The sequence below is a fragment of the Gobio gobio genome (genome assembly GCF_949357685.1).
Source record: "Gobio gobio genome assembly, chromosome: 5".
NCBI lineage: Eukaryota > Metazoa > Chordata > Actinopteri > Cypriniformes > Gobionidae > Gobio > Gobio gobio.
In genome coordinates, this window is record NC_137101.1 from 63,040,597 (window position 1) to 63,060,372 (window position 19,776).

Consider the following 19,776-nt stretch of genomic DNA (forward strand, 5'->3'; position numbering starts at 1 on the left):
TATCTCACTCTCATCAAACAGGGGAAATACATACAAATACAATAGTCTGTAGTAAATCTGTAACAACTCCAACACTTTCACTGCATGTGTTTACTGATACTGGTCTCTACAGATGAAAAGCCAAACAACCAGCAGCTTAAAACCTTTTCTAATCAAATTCATCCTTGTTATTTAACATTTTCCAAGTTAACACTTTACACAGATATCCTCAAATGATAAGGTAGAGTCTGATTGCATGAAGTTTCTTCAGACTTATTGCAGTCGCAGTCAAGAGTCAACTCAAGTTTCTGGTCATGATCAGTCTTTCCCCACCGCCTTCCTCATGCTTTCCAAAAGGGTTCCAGTTCATATTCAGCTGCAGAAAGAGCACTTTGAGCAATGTTGTCTATGGCCTAGACAGCAACGGGCGCACATGGCTGGCCACATCATTGAAGCGGAGTGGCACATAGTTGGGAACTTCATTGCCAGGTACAGCAACAAGCTGGGCACCCTGACGGCCGACGTGCTCGTATAGCACCCACACACCACCTTTCACTTTGTGTGAAGAAGCTTGGTCACTGAAGTCAATGTCGTGAAGATTGGTCTCGCTGTGTAGGGTCACGCTTCTTCCTCGATAGTTGGTGTGCTCAAACAGCTGGATTTCTGGGCTTTCCATGTCATCCATGATCATTTGGAGGGAAGAAAACTGGCCTCTGTCCTCAAGGGAGGCGTACTCTCCTTCCTCAAACACCCGGCACTTTCCAGAAAAATTTACGTCATAATACGCCACCCATGGTACACCAATGACTTTAATAGAGCAGATGGCGTCGTTGATGCCCTTTTCTACTAAGTTGTGGACATTTTTCTTGAATTCAGCTGTTCTGCCCCTGAAGGACTCTTCGGTATAAACAATGATCTTGCTCATTTTGGATGATGACTCGAGGAGATCGAGGCTGGAAAAGACAAGTGTTTCTGAAGCAGCTTCCCTGGGAACAGTGATTTACTTGGTGTGCAGAGCTGCCTTTTAAAGCCCAAATACGCCAAAGTGGGTGTTGACTAGTTTATGACAGTACAAGTAGGCGTGGAAGCTGAGAAACGTGTAAAATCATGTCAGACACTTTAGGAATAAGAAGCCATTGTCTTGCTCCCTTTTTTCCTTTAAACAGGTGCAATCTCTCAAGAATATACATTTCTTATAAATTCTCGTCAAAAAACTTAATGACACCCTTTTCCAGGTAATCGACAAAGAAAACATGCATCACTATTTCATCAGCCAAGATAAAATCCAAATAATTTGCAAGGGTCAAAAGCCATGGTATAAAACCCAGAGATTATTGCCCCTCTAGTTTTTCCATATAATCCTCGATTCAACTTGTTGTCAGTAATTGAAGGCCATATCAGTGCTTTAAGTGGGCCGGTACACGCCGGTACTCAGTACCGCCACTTCCAAATATAGCTCTTGAGCGTACCACCACCTCTCCGTGCGCCAAGGACGTGCTTTTAGCGTACCGGTACGCTCATTTGCGAGCAGAGACTACATTACCCATACACCCTTGAGTTTTACAAGTGAAAAGCGCATGCGTCGCTTTTGCCGCTGTCAGTGTCAACAACTCAAAGTGGTCCGGAGAGGATGTGTGAAACGCGCAACCATAGCTGCTCGTTTAAAATCTATGGTTAAAATACAAAGCATGGTGACGAGGACGAGAGTGGCACCACTTCTACCGATGACAACAGCCGCATGTTGTAGCTGGGTCGTTCCTGTTATACAGTGACTTTTCTGTCTTTATGATTTACTTACTCATATTTTCTATAAAATGAGTCACATAAGAAATGGCTTAAATTATAAATGTAGTTCTTCTTTATCACTTAAACAGATATAATAGGTATTTAAAATACTATTTTGTATTTTACACACCTTTTTATTGATATATGCATTCAATTTTATCATGTCCTCAGTGCAAAGTAATCAACTTCCACAATAACTATAAACCATGAAATGATAAAAATCTCAAAATATTTTAGATTATGTTATAGAATAGGCTAAACTACCTCTAGTTATACATATAAATCATGTGAAACTATGGTTATTTTTTTTACAATTGTCTTCATTTACTGTGTCCCTGAAGTCATCTTCCACCCTGTTAGTATGTATTTCTCGACTTCCAAAAAAGACCACAATTTCATTGAGACAATTTTCAGGAAATTACATAATTAGTTTTTCCTGCTGGAATTCAACCGCACAAAATTAAGTAAGCTTCACCTCTCACCTTTTTTTTAGTTTTTGAAATGTTATCCTGCTTGTCCTACTCTTAAAGTTCACCCTGTTAGGCTCTGTTATGAAGAATGTTTGTCCAGTCAAAAAAATGTTAAAACATATCTGACATAGTTATAAAAGTTCTGTTTATCTGTAGAAGGTTAGCTAGCTAAATGTTGATCCCTCAAAGAGCTACGGCTAACTTATTTTAAAATTTTCCACCCTGTTAGATCTATAAACCTAACAGGGTAGAAATTCTAATAGAATAAATCGTATTTAGTGTATATTGCAAATTCTATAAACACATATATGCATATATAAATATTACATATAAAACCATGTTATATAGGTGCAGTGCCACACATTACTGATGGCAAACCATGCAGGACAATGAGGGAAAACTCATCCACTGTTATGGTCTTCCACCCTGTTAGGCGAGTCATTTTTAAATAATAATTTGACAGCAACGTTAAATGTTTTGCATACTTATGTTTTATTTTAAGAGGTGAGTATCATTAACAGCATATACAATAAATGTTTTTGAACACATTTTTTTATTATTTACCATCCTGTTGGCAAAAATGGGAACAGAAAGTACCTCTTCTTAATAATCAAGACATTCTATTCATCAATAATAGTTTTGTTATTGTTTCAAGAATTAAAAAATACCATGATTGCATAAGGGACATATACTATCAGAGAAAAACTTGTTATTGTTTAACCTTTACATTATTAACATTTTGTAATAACTATGTATATGTCCCTAACAGGGTGGAACACCTTCATGGCCCGTGTCTGAACAATGAATCTACCCATAATTATTATTTTTTTTAGTCCCTGAGCTTGACCAATATGTATTCCGACTAGTTAAACATGTAACCATTAGAATGCTAAAAACATGAAAATAATGTACTTTTTTTTCCAACATTTATGAAGCCAAAATGTTACCGCATACCAGGAATGACCCAGCTATAGTTTGTAACTGTGTTGCTATTTGATTAGAAAAAAGAAAGACAAAAGTGAACAATGGCCTGCATGGTAGCCTAATGAGGTGCCGTCAATGGTCTTGCTTTGTAAATAAACCCTTATTGTAACAAATGATATAGTTAAACAATTACAAGAACTATATGTTAGTTCTAAGGCTGAGAACAAGTTAGAAAGAGCTTTAAAATACGGACCCTCTTGAATTATTGACTAAACCATCCCCCCATAACCACGCCCCCAACAAAGCCCCGCCCCCTCTGGTGAGTACCGGCACTTTCTTTTTTCCACTTCAAGCACTGGGCCATATCAAGGCATGAGCGGGGGAAGACCATGTTTTGCACAGTGTGGATTGTTGTCTTCACATCATGCCACTATTCCACATTATCATCAGTTTTTTTCACTGCATTGCATCACAACGGTTGACATTAACCTCATCTTACAGTAAAACCACATTTGAGTTCTTCTTATGCCTCAGCGTGCTCAAACGTGTTGTGTGACCCCTAGGCGTTCTTCAACATATGGACAGGTTTCAACTCCTGAAACTTTATCCCACTACCCAACATAGAGCAGTATTCATACAGATATGACAGGCCGCTGTACCTACTGTACTATAAAACTATAAGAAAATCCACATATTTCAATAATTTACATTTTCTAAAGAAGGCATCCTCTTCAGAAGTAGTATGGACAGTTGGCAGTATTTGATTTGAATTCAACCACTAATAAACAAAAATGAACACATATGTGCGTTAAAGCTCACCACCGCATCACAAATGGAGAATATCATCTTTTTTCTTTATATTTAAAACATTTTCAGACCTTTTTGTTCTCAAAAAATTGAATGGATGTTATCTTTTGAACTCTGAGGTTTCTACCAATCTTTCATGATTTTTCATGTTCATCAATATTCAAAATAAAATTCTGAACATGCCTTATGAGTATGAACTATGAACATATTCTTGTTGCAAACTGATAAATTACTGCTCATCTGTAATTTATTCATCTACAAGATAAGAAAGGCTACCATCACTGCTCATATTCATACTAAATTTGTAGATTTAGAGATGGCTCTGATCCGTATCGGCAATAGCCTGGAAAACAACGGAACAAAAATCAGCTGTAAGTTAATTCACAACACCCCCCCCCCCTCTCTCTTTCTCTCTCTCTCTGTGTGTGCATGCACGAGAAGAGTGGAGTTGGTTGGCGTGAGTGAGAGCGTTCTTGTGAATTGAGTTCAGTGAATGGAGTAAAGTGTTTTAGCTGACTTTTAGTCAGCGTACTCCGAGTAATGGGACAAACACGCGAGACTATCAGACAGAAGACAGAAATCATGACGAACCTCACAGTCCATCAGCAGATGTTTTTAGAGATTTGAGCATTTATCATGATCTTGCACATGTTTGGAGAGAAGCCTTTCCTGATGTAAAGCAATATACACTCACCTAAAGGATTATTAGGAACACCATACTAATACTGTGTTTGACCCCCTTTCGCCTTCAGAACTGCCTTAATTGTACGTGGCATTGATTCAATAAGGTGCTGAAAGCATTCTTTAGAAATGTTGGCCCATATTGATAGGATATCAATCTTGCATCTTGCAGTTGATGGAGATTTGTGGGATGCACATCCAGGGCACGAAGCTCCCGTTCCACCACATCCCAAAGATGCTCTATTGGGTTGAGATCTGGTGACTGTGGGGGCCATTTTAGTACAGAGAACTCATTGTCATATTCAAGAAACCAATTTGAAATGATCCGAGCTTTGTGACATGGTGCATTATCCTGCTGGAACTAGCCATCAGAGGATGGGTACATGGTGGTCATATAGGGATGGACATGGTCAGAAACAATGCTCAGGTAGGCCGTGGCATTTAAACGATGCTCAATTGGCACTAAGGGGCCTAAAGTGTGCCAAGAAAACATCCCCCACACCATTACACCACCACCACCAGCCTGCACAGTGGTAACAAGGCATGATGGATCCATGTTCTCATTCTGTTTACGCCAAATTCTGACTCTATCATCTGAATGTCTCAACAGAAATCCAGACTCATCAGACCAGGCGACATTTTTCCAGTCTTCAACTGTCCAATTTTGGTGAGCTTGTGCAAATTGTAGCCTCTTTTTCCTATTTGTAGTGGAGATGAGTGGTACCCGGTGGGGTCTTCTGCTGTTGTAGCCCATCCGCCTCAAGGTTGTGTGTGTTGTGGCTTCACAAATGCTTTGCTGCATACCTCGGTTGTAACGAGTGGTTATTTCAGTCAAAGTTGCTCTTCTATCAGCTTGAATCAGTCAGCCCATTCTCATCTGACCTCTAGCATCAACAAGGCATTTTCTCCCACAGGACTGCCGCATACTAGATGTTTTTCCCTTTTCACACCATTCTTTGTAAACCCTAGAAATGGTTCTGCGTGAAAATCCCAGTAACTGAGCAGATTGTGAAATACTCAGACCGGCCCGTCTGGCACCAACCATGCCATGCTCAAAATTGCTTAAATCACCTTTCTTTCCCATTCTGACATTCAGTTTGGAGTTCAGGAGATTGTCTTAGGACCAGGACCACACCCCTAAATGCATTGAAGCAACTGCCATATGATTGGTTGATTGGTTAATTGCCTTAATGAGAAATTGAACAGGTGTTCCTAATAATCCTTTAGGTGAGTGTATATATATATATATATATATATATATATATATATATATATATATATATATATATATATATATATATATATATATATATATATATATATATATATATATCCAATCCAATCCACCTTTATTTATAAAGCACTTTAAAAACAACACTGTTGACCAAAGTGCTGAACACAATCTATAAATAAACAATAACAAACAACAAAGGCGCAACAAAAATTATAAAACAATCAATAGCAATAAAAGTAAATACAACAGTAATATAAAACTAAAAAGTCAACCCTCAGACTGTGTTAAAAGCCAAAGAAAAAAAAAGAGTTTTAAGACGGGATTTAAAAACAGGAAGAGACTCAGTCAGTCTGATGTGCAGAGGTAGCTCATTCCAGAGTCTCGGTGCTGCCACGGCAAACGCACGGTCACCTCTGAGTTTACGTTTGGTCTTGGGGATGACCAGCAGAGCCTGGTCAGCCGACCGGAGCGAACGTAAGGGGGTGTAGGGCACAAGCAGATCAGACAGGTACTGGGGGGCCAGGCCATGCAGACATTTAAAAACAAATAAAAGAATTTTAAAATCAGTGCGAAAATGCACAGGGAGCCAGTGGAGGGATTGGAGGATGGGTGAGATATGGTCAAATTTCCGAGTTCCAGTTAAAAGACGAGCAGCTGCATTTTGGACTAGTTGTAATCTAGTTGACTAGTTGTAATCTTGCCATATATATATATATATATATATATATATATATGTATATATATATATATATATATATATATATATATATATATATATATATATATATATATATATATATATATATATATATATATATATATATATATATATATATATATGAAATAAAATAAACTGCCGACCAGTGTCTCTGCTTGGAGTTGATTATAAGCTACAGTTCAAAGCATTAACTAATAAAATAAAACTCTGCATATTAACCCTAATTCAAAATAATCTTTTTTTTATCTTTGGACCAGGATAAAGCTTTTGATTGAGTTTCTTTTTAAATGTTTTGAAGCCTTCGGATTTGTTTCTTCATTTATTTCTTACGTTAAATTATTGTATACTGATATTTATAGCATCTTAAAAATTAGTGGTTCACTCACAAGACCTTTTAAAGGGTTAGTTCACCCAAAAATGAAAATTCTGTCATTAACTACTCACCCTCATGTCGTTCGACACCCGTCAGACCTCCGTTCATATTCGGAACACAAATGAAGATATTTTAGTTGAAAGCTGATGGCTGAGAAAGGCTTCAGACAGGCCTCCATTGGCATTCAGTACATAGACACTTCCAAGATCCATAAAAGGCACTTAAAACATCGTTACAAAGTCCATCTCACCACAGTGGCTCTACAATAATTTTACGATGCGACGAGAATAGTTTTTGTGCGCAAAAAAAATCAAAATAACACCTTTATCCAACTTGTTCTCGACTTCCGTGTGTGCCTCCACGACGAATGCGCGAGAAAATGACGCAAATCCGGCGTTCGGACATATGACCCAGAAGCGATTAGTTTACGAGCAGAGGAAGACGCGCGTGTCTAAGCTGTTGAATTCTACATTGATCGTGCTTTAGGTCTCGGCGTAGTGCTCAAAATGGGGCTTAAGTGTGTATTTCATGGATTCCCGAATGCCGGCGCTACATCATATTCTCACGCATGCGTCGTGGAGGCACACACGGAAGTCGAGAACAAGTTGGATAAAGGTGTTATTTTGATTTTTTTTTGCGCACAAAAACTATTGTCGTCGCATCGTAAAATTATTGTAGAGCCACTGTGGTGAGATGGACTTTGTAACGATGTTTTAAGTGCCTTTTATGGATCTTGGAAGTGTCAATGTACTGAATGCCAATGGAGGCCTGTCTGAAGCCTTTCTCAGCCATCAGCTTTCAACTAAAATATCGTCATTTGTGTTCCGAAAATGAACGGAGGTCTGACGGGTGTCCAACGACATGAGGGTGAGTAATTAATGACAGAATTTTCATTTTTGGGTGAACTAACCCTTTAAAGTTGACAGAGGCATCCGGCAAGGCTGTAGTATGTCAGGCATTTTATATGCCATTGAACCTTTGCTTAACTGTTCTGAGACAAATGTCAGGGAATGTCAAAACACCCGCAGGGCCCAGGAAACAGCCCAGGGTTCATCTTCTGCCTCAGCGTGCTCAAACGTGTTGTGTGACCCCTAGGCGTTCTTCAACATATGGACAGATTTCAACTCCTGAAAATTTACCCAACATAGAGCAGTATTCATACAGAGATGACAGAAAAAAATTACCTTACGATACTCTGAATGTGTGATCAGGAATAATGCTGATGAAGGGTTTGATCATGCCATCAACTGCTTTTCAACTCCATGAACATGCATAAGTGTCAGATGATCCATTTACTGATTTTAATGCTAAAAACAAAACTTCATTTTAAGTTAAACTGCCGTCGGCACAGCTATGTTTCGTCATTTCTGTTCTGAGACTTTGATTTTGAAGGTTTTTTGGTTCTTGACCTGTTTCTATGGTTTATAATTCATTTGTTTCCATAAAATCCTCACCAGTTTCATCAGTTGCAGGGCTCCAGACTACGACTAAAACGGTCGCATTTTTATGTTTAAGAAATTGTGTGCCTTTTAACCGGCATGTTCTGTGATGAGCATCACATAGTATTTTGTTGTGTTGACGTAATAAAATGAGATGACGCTCAGCAAAGTTGAAACAGCGAGGATCAGCTTTCCGTGTCAGAAATGCCTGTCAAAACGTAAAATATCAGGCTCATCTCTGTCGAGCAACAACACTGACGACTGTGCCAGCATGAGAGAGGTAGAAAGAGACGGAGACGTGTCAATGAATTAACATCCAAGTAACGTTACTGTAAATGTGCAAATTTACCTCAGAAAAGACATTCAATGCTCATAAACTCGTAAGTCAGCTTGAAAAATAGCTATAGAAAACGTATTTTGCTAAATATATGCAGTGCATATCATCACTATATGCACTAGTTCTTATATTTTTACTTAACCTGTTGTCTACATGAGAAGGACTGGAAGGAGCTAAAAATGAAATTAAACATCGCCCATATTATATTGCTCTTCCAACTTAGACACAAAGAATCATTCATGGTCAGTGTCACAGACCATAATAATATCAGCATCACTTGGCCAATGAGTATAGTTTGGTGAAAGGCAGATAATTATATGGGCTACATAATTGCATGTGAAGAACGGTTTATCTGCCTTTCACCAAACTCTACTCATTGGCCACGTGATGCTGACATTATTACAGTCACAGGGTCAGATTCTGTGTGACGAATGATTCTTTGTGACTGTGTAGGTCTCACTTTTGGTGAATCTTAGTTCCCAGGACATCCACAAGATGGATGAATGCTGATGCTGTAAAAGGAGGGCAGACATGGCAACACATTACATTTTTTTGTGGGACTTAAAATATGTTTTCCCCCTTGTAGGAGCCAATGGCTCCTTAACTGATTTTTTTTGGTCTCATCTGTAGTTCTCTCTGGAGGGAACCTGCGCTGCGTCAACGAAACCATCAATCAAGTGTCATTGACGAGGCATCTCGTTCCCTTCTCATGGAACTACGGTTACACTGAAAAAAGGCCTCAGGATAGGAGGTTGTTGCACAACTGCAAATCTCTCTGGTCTTGCATCTGCATTTGTATAAGAGAAATTACCTTTGACCCTGACACTCTCTTTGAAATAAAGAAATGCACACTTGCACAGATGTTTTGTGTTCAAATATATATATTTTAGGTTAGTAAACTAATATCAATGTACTGTTTCAATACTATTTGGGGCTTAATCGGCCCACTTTTTAGTATATATAAGTATACTTTAAGTGTAACAGCAGTAAACTTTTTGTTTGTACTGCAACTGTAACAACCCCAAACATGTACAGGTTCTCTACTGGACCATGCATTTAATGTGGGCTCAATAACCAAGAAAGTACTCAAGTACTCAAGATAAATCAGATACAAAATGTAACTATTTTATTTCTGGACAATAGTATTAAAACCCAGGGGGCGCCAGGTTGATGAGATCATGATAGGTACAATTCAACTGAAGATTTGGAATGAATAATAATCAGCAATAGGTTAACTATGAACAGAATACGATATCTACAAACAGGGTAACATATTCAGCACAGGGTTTCAACGGTTGTTGTGGAAATACACCTATTCAGTTGGTGGCCTGAGAGTGACTAACATTAGCGTAGATGCCATTCTTCTGATGATGTAATGAGTACATCAGGTGTTATGGGAAGTGTTCCCGGTTCTGGCTGACCTAGTTAATGCAGCCTAACAATAATTGAAAAAGTGTTTTATGTGTATGCCATAGTAAAGAGATGTGTGAAAAGGATCGACCGCCTGCAGTTGAATTTGATATTCTAGGTATTATCCACTGGCCAGAGTTTTGAGACCGCAATAGACGTGATGGAGTATAATGTGTTAAGAGCTCGCTCAAGTACTGGGGAGTACAGTACAGTTTAATTTAAAGCCTGTGCCGCCCAGGCCACCCGACCAGCCTTTTTCACACTGGCCACCAGCCAAGCCTGCTCCGCCCAGGTCCCCTGACCACTTCTGCACTTCTCGGGTTTATTGCCTCTTTTAGATGAGGCCGTTGTACATGTAGATATGAAAGATAAGAAACATGTAAAATCACGTTGGACACCTTGGGAATGAGAAGCCGTTTCCCCACTCCCTTTTTTCCGTTAACATCTCTTAATAATATACATTACTTGCCAATTCTCATGTTTGCACAGTGTGGATTGTTGTCTTCCCATCATGCCACTATTCCCCATTATCATCTGTTGTTTCACTGCATTGCATCACAACGGTTGACATTAACCTCATCTTACAGTAAAACCACATTTGAGTTCATCTTATGCCTCAGCGTGCTCAAACGTGTTGTGTGACCCCTAGGCGTCAACATATGGACAGGTTTCAACTCCAGAAACTTTATCACACAACCCAACATAGAGCAGTATTCATACAGAGATGACAGGCTGCTTTACCTACTGTACGACGCTCTTAAAATAATACAATTATATAATGTACAAGATTTAATTTTCAAAACAATAAAGTGCATTTCAAATATACGCTTTTGCATCAGCTTATGAGCACAGAACTCATGATTACCAAAATAATAAAACGTTTAAGGGTGACCCCGAATAGTTTGGACACTATTACGTGTGTCTCGTGTTTTTAAGAGCAAACACGCGTTCTGTTTGATCACCCCCTCATGCCTTTCCCTCAGATGTCAAAATATGTTGTCAAATTAAACAGATAGGGAAACTAAAGCGCTTCTTCTCATGCAGGTGAATGAAGATAACGGCGCAGCAATTAAAAATGACTGACGTCACAGAATTGACCGGCAGCTGATGTGTTAATGGTAAAATCATTCTAGTAATTTCCCGGCAGTTTCCCAGGATTGCTGTGTGAAATGGGCTAATGTCCGATTTCACACAAAACTACAGGTTCCCTTTCGAAAGGGAACTCGCGCTGCGTCAGCTTGACGCTACGGGGGAACGCCTCCAGCGTGACTGGTGCCTGAAATCACAATGAAAAAACTGAAAGGGTTTTCCTCTGGGAACGTTCCGCTCTCGGCTGGACCTCTTCTCGAGGGGAGAGGTTTCAGCATCTGGGAACGGCCCCGTTCGAGCTGAGGCTGAGCGGCGTCTAAACATCATGTGGTTCCCAGATGGATCTGGCTCGTCGCTAAAATGGGGACAGATGTGGTTCTCGAGGACGATCCAGATCGCGAGAGGCAGATTTCGCTCTTCCACGCGAGCAGAGGATGGGTGAGTCAGTTAAAAATACTGAAGCTTTTCAACCATCCTGTCCCATGTACGGGGAGTTGCTGGAGATCATGAAACGCGCTGCAGGTAGACTGCAGCTGCCTTGGCGGCGCGTGAGGAGAAAGGCTGAGCGTCTAAACAGTTCGGACGATCGGTTTCTCTCCGCCCATGACCTCCCAACTCCGGGGAGTCTTCCATTCCTTCCAGATCTCCATCAAAAAGATCCCGAGGGGATGGAAGAAACCATACTCAGCCCCGCATCTGTCGACATCGGCGAGCTAAATCTCGCTGTTGTCGAGGGACTGCCTGGCTGGGTGTGTGTCGTGGCCGCCCTTGGACAAGATGTTATGTTTATCTCGCCTCTAGGCGGCCGGCGACACTGTGGCTCCCACCCTGCTGGTCTAATGCCTGAATGGCAGGGCGTACATGTCAGTGGGTCACGCTGCGGCGGCTTTGCACACCACAGCTGTGTGGCAGGCTTACCAGGCAGACCTGCTGAGGGACCTCGATTAGGGGGAGGGACCCCCTGAGGCGGTAGTCGAGTCGTGCCGGACCGTGGTTTTCGCTCTCCGGGCCACCGTACAGATAGCGCCGATGGCGGCGACGGTGGCCACGGAGAGGCATCTGTGGAGATTAAGCCGTTTGGACATCGGGGAGAAAGAAGTCCTTTCTCCTGGATGCCCCGGTTTCGCAATCCGAACTTTTCGACACCTCCGTAGAGGCGGTGGTGGGAAAGTTCGGAGAGGCAAAGGCATGCTCGGCAGCATTTAGAACATGCATCCTGCTGAGGTCCGGGACCGCGCCCAGGCAGTCGGGTGTCCCTGGCCCGTCCCAGTCTGAGGGCTGGAGACGGGAACAGCAAGCCAGCGTCGCCTCTCGAGCGCCCCCACCGCGGAGGACTGGGGCGCAGGGGAGGCGGGACACCCGCAACAGGAAGAGGAAGGAAGCCGGGGCTGGTAACCGGAACCAGCGCAGGCAGCGGACTCCGCCCTCGAGGACGCGGAGATGATCGCTGCCTTTTTCCCTTCCTCTGGCTTTCCCCCGGGCGCTTTACATCAGGCCGGTGGGCCTATGATGAGCAGAAAATGTAAGACTCTGCCGGCCCGCCTGGTTTGTTTGTTAAAAGCGCCCCCCTCAGGATGGCGGGCGGATACTAGCTCGATGGCTGGGTTGAAGCACCGCGAAGAGCGATTGGTAAGTCCCCCTCTATGAGGGCGAAACATTTTCAAAACTATGTTTTTCAGGACTTTTTGACCGTCGCTCCCCTGAGGGGTTGCTTGGGGAAATTTTGGATCATCGAGGGATTTCGCAGGGCCTGCAGCTCCCTGTGAGTAAGCTAAGAACGATCTTCTTTGCAACATTATGTGGTTGTCTGTGAATGCCTCACTTTTGCTAGTAGAGTCTTGCTGCCTCTCCGTGTTATTTTTCCCACTATATGGGTGATTAATTCGCGCTCTCGCCCGAGGGCTTGTAGTGTAGAGGGCTAGCTGTGTTTTCCTAGCGTAAAAGTGGGAAGTAGCTGAAGACCGGGTACGCGCTAATGCGCGAGCTGTAGTGAGATCTGCGCCCAGCTCTGCGGGGCTTTGGGAAAAGGGGTTTCGGGGCCTCAGTGTGTAATATTAGAGGTAATAATATTTCTTTCCCGAGCCCTGAGTAGATCTAGTGCGGTCTTATGCCGCACCACTTGGCCTAGGCTTTTGTCAAGGATGGGGGCGTTCCCTTTTAATGAAGGTTGTTCGCCCCTGGCCTGTCTTTTGATATAAGAACATGGCGTGGTTTATGCATTCTTGTTTCAGCCTCCTCTTGTTACAGAGTCGTCCGGCCAAGGCCCGCCCCCTTCTCTGCGTTCTCGAGTAACGCAGTCGGCGTGTTGCAGCAGACAGCGACTTTGCCAGTGGTCGTGGGGCGGAGTGAAGCGTCTTTCGCTGGTTTGCGATTAGACTTTATCTGCCGTTTCCGCCTTTCAGAGCTTGGTGGCCGCCATTTTTTGGCGGCCCCCCGGCCTCTTCCTGGAGGATGTTTGGCCGGTGGGTTCTATTTTCTAAAAGAAAAAAAGGTATTGTTTCACCCTTGCTCTATGTCTCTGCTCCACTTCCTTTAGGGCTCGGGTTGAACTGAATATCGGATAAACCTCTGTGGAGGTTCTGGTCGGATACTCCCCTGAAGCCCGAGCATTGCCAATGGCTGACGCCCTCGCCTTATGGTTGGCCGCTGCATGGAAAGTAGACAGCCGCCCCGAGGCAGGTGACGTAAGTTGTACTCCCCTCGCTTTAGAGGGTCTTTGTTTAAGCACTTTCGCTGAGTACACTGCTGTTGGCAATGTGTTTAGGTCCATGTTTGTAGGCGCTGCCCGAGAGACTGCGCCGTCCAGGGGGCCCTAGGGCACGGCGAAGCAGTTGTCCCTAGCTGCCTCTGGGATGGAGCCAGCCCCAGGTGCGGGCGTAGGAGCCAGCTGGTTGTTAGTAGCCAGCTTGGGCAGTCTGGGCAGCTGGACTTCAGGACAGGTAGTAGGCGTCAACCGGCCTCCCTGCAAGGAAGTCTCGACGCCATGGCCCACGAGTGGGCCTCAGAGGATCTTCTCCACTGGTGTCGACGTCAGCAGTAACTTCGTCAACTAGTCTCCTTGGGGATGAGTTCCCAGGTGTGAACTGGATTTCCAGGCTTTGTCAGCAGCAAACAGCTGCCGCCAGCCCAGGCGCAGCAGCCAGCCTTCTTTAAGGCCGCCCTGAGGGGTAGGCTCCCGGTTTGGGTTACCTTCGCTCAGGTGGTAGGCCCGATTGGCCTCCCTGAGGGCCTGCTGTGGTCAGCAGGCGCTGCCTGGTCTCCCCCGAGGGGGCACCACTGGCATTAAGTCCCTCGATGGCTGGTATAAGCTGCTAGTAGGCGCTGGATGGCTAGCATGAGTGCTAGTAGGTAGTAGGCCTCAACCGGCCTCCCTGAGTGCCGCTGAGACGGTGGTCATGAAGTGCTAGGAGTAGCACATTCTGGCTATGGGCGGCACGCTCTGCTATCAGGTGGAGGCATTGCACCTCCCTGAAATCGTTCCCCGGTCCCCAGGTTCGGTAACGGATCGTAGCATGGGATGCTATCAGGCAAGCTGCACGGGGCTTCCCTGAGGGGATTCGCTTGGAGTAGTAGGCCCACGTGGCCTCCTCTGAGGGCACGCTCTGGTGAGCGTAAAGTGCCGTGAGCGGCACGTTCTGCTGTCAGATGGTAGGCATGGTACCTCCCTGAGAGCGAGCTCCCGGTCCCCAGCCGCTGTGGTGAGCATGAAGTGCTACGAGTAGCACGTTCAGCTAGGCTGTGAGTGCCCGATATCTTTGCAGTTGGTAGGCCCGCTTGGCCTCCCTGGTGAAGCGAGTCCCTGGTCTTCCCAGCTACCTCGAGGGCTAGCACGACTGCAATCAGGTTTCAGGCCCGTATGGCCTTCCTGAGGGCGAGCTCCGCTGTTGGACACGCCAGCAGTCGGCAAGGGTTACCAGGTGGAGGCTCCTCTCGGCCTCCATGGGGAACGAGTTCCCCTGGCGGGAACGCACAACTGGCTTTACTCTGACAGCTAGTGGTCACCCGCTATCAGGCGCCGGTCTCTGTCCGTTCGCGAAACCTGGAGGCGATGTTCTTACCCTAGCACGACGAGACGTTACTGCTGCTATGCGGTCCCCACGGGAGGGGACTTTCATAGTTTGCCTACTGCATGGCTACCTACCAGGCAGGCTTATGAGCTCCTCTCGAATGAGGGTCTACTATGAGCTTACGGCCGCTTGGCGCTGGTTAAGGGTTGTAGGCCCCTCGGGGCCTCCCTGGCATAATCAGCCTGTAAGGCCTCTGGCCTCCTAAGCACGTTTTAAAGTAGGTGCTTGGTAGATCCGAGGATCGAGCGGCTAAACTCCCCTCGCTAGCAAGGGTTATATAGTACTTCGCTGAGAGCTGCTCTCCGGGATAACCCGTCTCTGAGATCCGGCTAGAGGATGTTACTGCCTTTCTTGCAGCACCCTAGCGGGATGCCTCTTCGGAGGCGAGTACCAGAGGCTCTGTACTGTACAGACAGGGTTGACCGTATTACGTGTCCCACATTAGTCTGGGTCACCTGGTCAGATCTCCCTGGTGGCATTCGGTGAGAACCTCCCGAATAGTGACTGGCATAGGGTTCCCTCGTAGTTCCCTTGCCACGTTCCCTTAAAGGAACCCCTTCTAAGTCGAATGGGCTGGTTCCAGGCCTTCGAGCAGGGCCTGGGAAGGACCTCATGTGTGTGAAGGTTCCTTCTTGGGTGATAGCTTGGGCTATGACCGTAGGGAGCGCTGTCACTGACAGCCTAATGTGACCAGAAGGGGAGTGGTTCAGGCATCTCAGTAGAATTTGCTTGTCTTGACAGTTGTCACTGCCAGTGGGCATGCACTCCCGTCGGCATGGCGGCGTTGGTATATCGTTCCCCGTAGCGTCAAGCTGACGCAGCGCGAGTTCCCTTTCGAAAGGGAACGTCTCAGGTTACGAATGTAACCATTGTTCCCTGAGAACAGGGAACGAGACGCTGCGTCGCTGTGCCATGCCGCAGGGCCTGCCTGCCGAAAACAGTCCCTTCAGACGATTAGATACTGTCATGCTGGCAAGGCGCCCTTATATACTTCCTGGTCGCACCTTGATGACATCATAGGCTGTCGCCGGTCAATAGGATTGAAGTTTTTTCATTGTGATTTCAGGCACCAGTCACGCTGGAGGCGTTCCCCCGTAGCGTCAAGCTGACGCAGCGTCTCGTTCCCTGTTCTCAGGGAACAATGGTTACATTCGTAACCTGAGACGTTTTCCTCACACACAATTTCTGCTGCCGCAGCGCCGTATGCAGCCGGGCCCAACGGCCTCCCCACAGATTCTCAGTTCTATGCTCCCGCTGTTCATAACCCTTTTCCTTTGCAGTGGCCTCCGCTAGCAGCACAGGCCCAATCATTTAAACAGTTTTACCCAACAGGTAATTATTTTCCCCAAAGAAATAACGCGACTACAAGAGGGTAAAGCTCAAATAGCGTTGAGGACTATGTTGTGTCCTGGAGTCTACGACTTCAGGTTCTATGAGGGCTGACTGAAGATTTCTCTCTTCCGCCCAGCGAGCATTGGTCTCTCAGTGGACGCAGTGAGAACTCCCCCGGTAGAGCACTTAGATTTCTCTCTTCCATCCAGCAAGCATTGGTCTCTCAGTGGACGCAGTGAGAACTCCCCCGGTAGATCACTTAGATTTCTCTCTTCCGTCCAGCGAGCATTGGTCTCTCAGAGGACGCAGTGAGAACTCCCCCGGTAGAGCACTTAGATTTCTCTCAGCGGACGCAGTGAGAGCTCCCCCAGTAGAGCACTTAAATTTCTCTCTTCCGTCCAGCAAGCATTGGTCTCCCAGAGGAGGATGCAGTGAGAACTCCCCCAGTAGATCACTTAGATTTCTCTCTTCCGTCCAGTGAGCATTGGTCTCTCAGAGGACGCAGTGAGAACTCCCCCAGTAGAGCACTTAGATTTCTCTCTTCCGTCCAGCGAGCATTGGTCTCTCAGAGGATGCAGTGAGAACTGTCCCAGTAGAGCACTTAGATTTCTCTCTTCCGTCCAGTGAGCATTGGTCTCTCAGAGGACGCAGTGAGAACCCCCCTGGTAGAGCACTTAGATTTCTCTCTTCCGTCCAGTGAGCATTGGTCTCTCAGAGGACGCAGTGAGAACTCCCCCAATAGAGCACTTAGATTTCTCTCTTCCGTCCAGCGAGCATTGGTCTCTCAGAGGACGCAGTGAGAACGCGCCCAGTAGAGCACTTAGATTTCTCTCTTCCGTCCAGTGAGCACTGGTCTCTCAGAGGACGCAGTGAGAACTCCCCCAATAGAGCACTTAGATTTCTCTCTGGCTGTCCTATGCTCTTTAGCCTTTTTTTTGGGGGGGGGGGGGGGGGTACTCTTGGTTTGGGACAAATTCCAAGCTCGGAGCCCTCTCCCCGGACATCACACCAAATAGGCATCTAACTTTACTCCCTCTAAATAATATGTAAGTGTGAACTCGTGAACATAAAGATGCAATAAAATGTTTCTCAATCACTCACTCAAACCGTTTGAATGGGCTGTTCGGTTTCCCTCGCGGGTCTCGCACTGCTGTTGTGGCTGCTGTTGTGTGTATGCCCCTGATTATGCACGCATCCTTTCATCACCGGTATGTCTCAATAGGCATTTGCGAAGTTCGGGCAGAGGGCTAAAGTGTAGCAGTAATATTAAATTATAATATTCTGTTTGTGTTTCAGGTGCTCTCCCCAAAACACCGGGAGTATTGACTGCTAGTCTGGACACGTTGTACATCCTGTCCACGGATAACATTGCTGTTTTATTTTGTGTTGATTTTCCCTTTATTATTATTTATTTTTTTATTTTTTGCCCCGGTCAAGGGAATGTTGGAAACCTATTGTCCTATGACCAGAGTGATTTATTTGATTTGATTTAATGTTAATTATTATTGGGTTTTCTTTCACTTTGTTTAAGGTTTTCTTTATATATAGTTGGACAGGAATATTCTGTGATATCCAGTTATATTCTGTTTCTTTTGTATTTTATATAATTTGTTGTATTTTGTTGACTTCCCTTTTTTCCTTTATGTACATTTGGCCAGGAGTGCTATTCCCTATTTATTTTTGTTTTACATTCTGTATAATTTGTGGTATTTTGTCAAGAGTGGTGGTGCGCTGTCCTTTTTGTTGTGTTGCCATTCTAGTTTTGCCCTTTTTGTGTTTGTTTGATTGAATTGCTATTTAAAACTCTATTAAGAGTGGTGACACTTATCTACTGTCAATCCAGCATGGGGACAAGCCTGTTCCTATCTTTTTAGTACTTTTGTGTGTGATAGTGACGTCTTATCCAGTTTCCTCTGTGTTTTTGTGTTGCAGGGTCTGGATGCCAGAGGCAGGGAGGCCGGCTCTATTTCCTTCTAGCGGTGGTGGTGTTTTATTCACAGTGTGCTGTGTCCATCAGTAGAGATTGGTGTGTGTGTGTGTGTCTGTGTGTGTGTGTGCACTGGTGAAAGGAATGATGTCTCTGCTGTAGGCAGACTCAATCTCTGATAGCCTGACCCTGCAGGTAAGCCCCAGTTAGTTGACCCTCGTGTGATCTCCCTCAAGAGCCAAACCCTTATGATTGGCTGTGTTTTGGGCCAAGGCCCGATGTATTTTAATGACTGTTCTAAAATGATTGTGATTTAACAAAGGTAACTGTTTTGCACTATTACCCATGTTTCCGAGCTTCTTATTGGATGAACGAACTTGTGTGTCCTTTGACACTAATTTCCTTGGGTGAAATCCCCAGGGTGGCGTAGTGCGTGCAAACTTATCATTTAAATCCACCTGCGGGTTGCCACATAGGGTTACACTTGATGTAAACTGAGATGACATCCTCTCGAAGGTTGTTGCACAACTGCAATCTGTCTGATCTTGCATCTGCATTTGTATAAGAGAAATTATCTTTGACCCTGGCACTCTCTTTGAAATAAAGAAATGCGCACTTGCACAGATGTTTGTGTTTGTCTCTTTTTCCATGTATTATCCTTGTTTAACTCCACAACACCGTAAGAGCTCAGACAAACAAACAATAAATCAAGCAATGTTTTTTATTGTTTTGAATAAAATCCATACCCTTACCAGAATAAGTATACTTAAAGTTAATTTTCACTTCAAGTTAATTTTTAAGATCAAGTATATTTTTAAGTATGCTTCATGTAGTAAATATATTAATATCAATGTACTAAGTGTACTGTTCCAATACTACTTGGGGCTAAATTGGCCCACTTTTTAGTATATATAAGTATGCTTTATGTGTAACAGCAGTAAACTTTGAGTACAGTTTACATAGTTTAACTAGTTTACAACTACATTTTTTGTTTGTACTGCAGCTATATTACAAGTGAACATATAGTTATACTTACAGTTTACTAGTCAAATACTTGCAGCACATTTTTATACTACAAGTAAGTTTTCTTTTAGTGAACTTAACATCATACTTATAGTTTAATCTTTATGTATTTTTTTGTACTCTAAGTATACTACTATGATCCGGTATTAATGTTTATACTTGAAATACACCTTTAAATGTA

At 44.2% G+C, this 19,776-nt stretch overlaps 2 protein-coding genes across 2 annotated transcripts in view; both read right to left on the reverse strand.

Moving 5' to 3' along the window:
- The window catches only part of LOC307126928 (uncharacterized protein), a 597,805-nt gene that overhangs the window by 112,711 nt on the left and 465,318 nt on the right, over positions 1-19,776 (reverse strand). The gene's annotated exons all lie outside the window — the stretch shown is intronic.
- LOC307126353 (epidermal differentiation-specific protein-like) lies at positions 386-904 on the reverse strand (the record flags this gene model as incomplete). Its single annotated transcript, XM_079816819.1, has 1 exon — positions 386-904. The coding sequence occupies one exon, from the start codon at positions 902-904 to the stop codon at positions 386-388; it is 519 nt and encodes a 172-aa protein (XP_079672945.1).